General features: G+C 37.5%; 1 protein-coding gene across 1 annotated transcript in view; it reads right to left on the bottom strand.

Moving 5' to 3' along the window:
• The window catches only part of LOC109728386 (signal recognition particle 54 kDa protein, chloroplastic-like), an 8,746-nt gene continuing 4,976 nt past the window's right edge, over positions 1,711–5,480 (bottom strand). The window contains exons 8-14 of the mRNA XM_020258778.1: positions 5,181–5,307; positions 4,420–4,557; positions 4,164–4,307; positions 3,989–4,064; positions 2,702–2,787; positions 2,426–2,551; positions 1,711–2,173 (exon numbers count right to left, since the gene is read on the bottom strand). Coding sequence (XP_020114367.1) covers positions 2,066–2,173; positions 2,426–2,551; positions 2,702–2,787; positions 3,989–4,064; positions 4,164–4,307; positions 4,420–4,557; positions 5,181–5,307 — 805 coding nt within the window. The 3' untranslated portion in view covers positions 1,711–2,065. The remainder of the gene's footprint in view (positions 2,174–2,425; positions 2,552–2,701; positions 2,788–3,988; positions 4,065–4,163; positions 4,308–4,419; positions 4,558–5,180; positions 5,308–5,480) is intronic.

Raw genomic sequence — 5,480 nt, 5'->3', positions numbered from 1 at the left:
ATGATGTGTATTCTTTGGCAATCCAACTTAGATCTCTCAGAGAAGGTTTAGAACTAGCTCAAAGAATTAATCTTAAGCATTCTAATCCCACAAAGAGAACCCAGAACAAAGGGGGAAAATACCTGGGCTCCCTTGCTTCTCCCCTCTCCTCTGCATGTTCTCCTCATACTTCTTCCTAAATTTCATCTCTCTCTCACTTCACTGTATAGAGGTTCTAAATAATATAGGAAAATGTAATCTAAAATGAGACCAAGATGTGATTATTGTTAGATTATGTAAAGCTATGTTCCGAGTCGATATCAGGGTGAAAATGTCGAAGATTTGAGATTTCTGGATGTTGGGTACCGGAACTTAAAGTTTGAGTACCGGTATAATAAAGTACCTCAGCAGTTCCTCAAAATTCGAAGCTTGGAAAAACTAATTTTGCACTGTCGACCAGTACGCGGCTTGAGGACTCGTACTGCCAGTACGGGTAAGCAATTGAGTATGGGTACTGATTTCCTATTTTGGTATTGTGCACCAGTACGTAACTTTTGAGTACTGGTACGTAGTTTCACGACGGTTTGGATATATTGGATTTGACTCAATTTGATTTAATCTTGATCCTAGAGATTGGGGATGGTCCAGAAATACTTTAAATAAAGAGGATTTTTAAGAGGAGATCAATGGCAAGATGTGAATCAGAGACTCGGGTGGCCGGCAAAGATCGTTCGCTACTAGAATTGGGGTTTTAGGGTTATGTTAACTCTTGTAATCATTTTTTTTAGAAAAAAGCTTTATTGTAGACACCCTAATTGAGAACAAAATGTGGAGAGCTCCTGAGAGAGAGTTTTTTGTAATCCAATCTTACTCCTTGTACTTTTGTGCCGTGGATTAATCAAAGAACGCATTTAAGTGGTCTTGCCCTTTGGACGTCTCATTGGCCAAACCACGTAAATCCTGTGCTCGTGTTTTCTTACTCTTTTTATTGCTTTGTTATTCTCATGCTTGTTTTCTACGATCGTTTTTGTCTTTTTTGTCTACGAAAGATTCCGTTTCTGCTGCGCTCGTGTATTGTGAGGATTTAAGGTGTGCTCATTAATTCCCCTACCGGTTTTTTAAATTATTATCTTTTGATAGAAGACAGAGAGAAGCGAAAATCTAATCTCAGCCTCCCTAGTTTAGTATTATAATTTTCTAAAAAAAATTTTCTAAATACAAATTCTGTACAATTAAATTGAATGGTTATTCTCCTAACCTCGTAATGTTCCTATTAGGCCAAACATTGTAGTTTAAATTCCGGATTTTTAATTTTTGAGAGGGGAATTACTCCACAAATAGAACAGCAAATAAACCTTCAAAGCCTGACGAAAAAATTGCTTATTAGTTGAATATATTCCTGCACCACACTCGTTGATTCCAAAGTCTTTTACTCTTTCTGTTGCCACTATCAGCTATACTAATTTTGAAAAATAACACCACCCTTAGAGCAAGTGGCAAAGGGCTTAATGATTGGTATCCGAAACCAAGGTTCAAATCCTTGTCTGATTCACATTTCCAGCTAAGTTTATTTCTAAATAAAACAAACGAAGCGGATAGCGTGCTACCTATCTCTCTCTCTCTCTCTCAAAAATAAAAGAAAAAAAAGATCTGTCTTGCTTTACTCGAAAACAAAGAAATTAAAATAAGAAAGCAATGCTAAGATCTGTCTGTCTACTATCATAGCTCGACTTGCTGACAAAATGGAACCTAACCATACATTTTCCTCTGAAACATTATACCAAAATAATACAGATTTGTCAACCAATACATGAAGATTTGCTCTATTACACCTTGAGTTGTTGGATACTTTTCATCAAAAAAAGAACTCACCCTCCAAAGCATTCTTCGAATTAACTTGCAACACTCGTAAAGAAAGGAGAAAATAAAGACAGCCTGCAGCAAAGCATGCAAGTAATTTCTTGCACGACTGCAAGCAAAGAAATTCCGTCAAACTCTTTGCTCCAAAACCACGTGGGCTTGGCCTCGCTGAGCTTGGCCTCGCTGATATTGTCTGCAAATTGCCTACCAGAAACACAAATTCTGCTCAATTCTTCGCTCCAAAACCGCGTGGGCTTGGCCTTGCTGATGCTGAATCGGCGAATTGCCTTCGGGACTCCGATCTCCTCTTCCGCCTGGCAGTACCAGGAGGTGCCTGAAAACAACCACATTAGTAAATAGCGAAACACTCAATCGCATAAGAACATCAAAAGTAAATCAGAGCTTGTTTACAACAACCAATAGTGATACCTTTTGCTCAGCTTTAAGCGACTCCTCGAGATTGCTCAATGCTGGAATGGATCCTCCTTCCATCACTCCCAACAGATTCTTCATTCGTACACGCATTTGGAAAAGTTGAGCGATGAGTTGGCTCACCTGATGAAACAAAATGCATGCTTATGTANACCTTTTGCTCAGCTTTAAGCGACTCCTCGAGATTGCTCAATGCTGGAATGGATCCTCCTTCCATCACTCCCAACAGATTCTTCATTCGTACACGCATTTGGAAAAGTTGAGCGATGAGTTGGCTCACCTGATGAAACAAAATGCATGCTTATGTTACTCCACGACGGTGGAACCATGTTGGCAGACAATTCATTTTATCATGAGGTCCAATAAATCAGACTTAACCAACTAATGTAGAAAAGCAACAAAGCTCGGAGAACTACTTAAAGACATAAACCTGTTGCTCTGTCTTTCCAGACTCGCTCGCAATTCTCTTTCTCCTCTCAGGCGATTCAGCTAATAATTCTGGTTTTTCTCTTTCCTCTGCAAGTTAACGATACCATGAAATTACGCTTACTATACCAAACTATAAAGCACGGATACTTTAAATTTCATGTTGTACCCGTATCGGCCACGCATCGGATACCGATACGAGCCCAATACGCCCTGATACGCACTCGATACGTGTCCGATACGGTTGAAGTATCCGGCGTTTTTAAAAAAATAAAAAAATATCAGATGCCGCTCGGATATAGGGGGATACGGCCGGATTCTTTTTTGGTCTAAAATGATTAGAGCTCAAAATTTTTTAAAAAAGCCCACATCCAAACTAGGAAAAGAGAGAAAAATGTCAATCTCTCTTCAATTTGTTATTTCTTCAATTTTTTGCTCTTGAATAGTTGAAGGCACTCTCTTTTGTTCTCTTTCGTTCAATTTTCACACAGTATTAAGTTATGATTCAGTCCTTTACCGCTTCTCTTTTACTTCCTTTCATCTAATTTGTCAATCTAGCACTAATCAACAAAGGCCTTAGAGAATGATTCTTTTTCTTCTATTAAATTGTCAACATATTTTCTTTTATTACTGTTTTATATAATTGAACATAATAAAACATACATATATGTTGAATAGCTAATTATCTAGTTTTTGTGACTAAATATCTATTAGTATTATTTGATCAAGTTGGATGATAGTTGGTTGAAACTTTTTGAATATTATTTCACTAATTATCTTTTTTTATGAACAGATATAGAACAATTACATAAGTTGATGCATATCAGCATATATTTCTTAATATAATCTAGATATCCTGGTTGTTCTTAATATACCATTACATATAATCAACATATATTTAAATAATATTTTATTCAAGAATACTTCGCGTATCGTATCCTAGAAGTTTTAGAAATTGCCGTATCACCGTATCCGTATCGTGTTGTATCCATATCCTCGTATCTATATTTGTGCAACATAGGTACCAAAGGAGACCAAACTTGCAAAACTTGGATAAAATTCAAAGAGGTCAAAGAAAGCCTTTAGTAGAGACGCTAGAGGACTTTAAGATACTGATAATTGCAAAAGAACAAAGAGCCGCTCGAACTAGGAGTTAGGATTTATCCGAGACATCTGACACAAAGATAGTGTAACAAAACCATAGAAGGAAAACATAATGCTACTCAATAGATACTGCAGCTGCCCACTGCACTTATCTCAATGTTCCCCATAGGCATGAGTTAATACATACCAGGTGTCATCACGTTAATCATAGATTCCATAATTTTCAAACTTTTCTCCGCTTCACGAATTTGTGCTGGAGTAATCTATCAAAATTGACAAAAGTGAAAGACAAGTGAGAAATCTTCTACTTTCTGTTCTAGAAAGACGAGAAATTCATCAATAGGAAAATTCAGCATGTATACCTTGCCCATGCCTGGGATCATTCCAATCACACGGCTCATAGAGCCCATTTGTGCAACAGCTCGTGTTTGCTTCAAGAAATCATTGAAGTCGAACTTGGCACTCATGATCTTCTTCTGTAGTTCCTCAGCATCTTCTTGACGCATCTAGTTGCATTATCGTTCAGGTTTCACCACAGAAACAGAACAAAAAAGCATAAAAGAAAAGGCAAAAAAAAGAGAGGGAAATTAATAAATACAGACTGTAGTGGAGACTTACGACTTCTTGTGCTTTCTCCACAAAAGAAAGAACATCGCCCATTCCTAATATTCGGCCGGCCATCCGATCAGGATAGAAAGGTTCAAGGTCCTCCATGCGTTCCCCCCGCCCAACAAGCTTAATTGGCTTTCCAGACACCTGCCAGAGCCCAGCAAATATGCAGACTGAGGGAAGGAATTATTTTCAAATAACCTGTGCAAAACTAAATGGAACAGATGTCATCTTTGCTATCCGCCTTTCACTTTATTATCCATTAATGGATAATATAAAGAAGGTAGAATGTCAAAAGGTATTTAAATTGGTGTTCTATTTGAATAATCAACCCTATAAAGGTAACATACAAGAAAGAAGGATGAGCAAACATCACAATGCACAAATTCAGGAAACGAAGGAAAAAAAAATAAAGAAAAGGAAGAAGCTGTATTCCAATGCACTAGGATGAATGCCTCCAGCCTAAAGATACATGGCATTCTTACTCCCAGAGGGATGAATGTTGGAGGGAAAAAGAATTGCTTTGCTTACCAACTCTTCACTTTTCATTCACCAAAACCATAAATCATAGGGACATGCCAATTTTAGTTTCAATGTTAGATGCAGCAGCTTGCATCCAACAACAAACTTAGCGCTAGCCATCTAATGTATTTTTAAGAGCATAAAAACATAATTGTAGTGCTAGTCCTTAGGAGCAGATGAAGAAAAATATCATTCGCATATAATATTTTCAGAATAATTTTCTCAGGCCATGGCAATAAAGTAAAAACCTCTTTAACACTCAGAGCTGCTCCACCTCTAGAGTCACCATCTAACTTTGTCAGTATAGCACCAGTGATACCAATCTCAATATTGAACGTTGTGACCAGTGCTGAGAGAAGAACAGACAACAAACTAGATTAAGCACAAATGATGAAATACTAAGCAAAAAAGTGGAGAAAGTTAACAAACAAAGTCACAAGGCTTCCCCCTCCCCCCACCTAAATGTACAATACCAAGTCGTTCTCATTTTATCTTGCATTAGAGCACAAGAAGAAATTGGCATGATGAAAAACATTACAGAAAGAGAA

This window comes from Ananas comosus, linkage group 23 (assembly GCF_001540865.1).
Source record: "Ananas comosus cultivar F153 linkage group 23, ASM154086v1, whole genome shotgun sequence".
Lineage (NCBI taxonomy): Eukaryota > Viridiplantae > Streptophyta > Magnoliopsida > Poales > Bromeliaceae > Ananas > Ananas comosus.
This window is presented reverse-complemented; position numbering and strand designations above follow the sequence as displayed.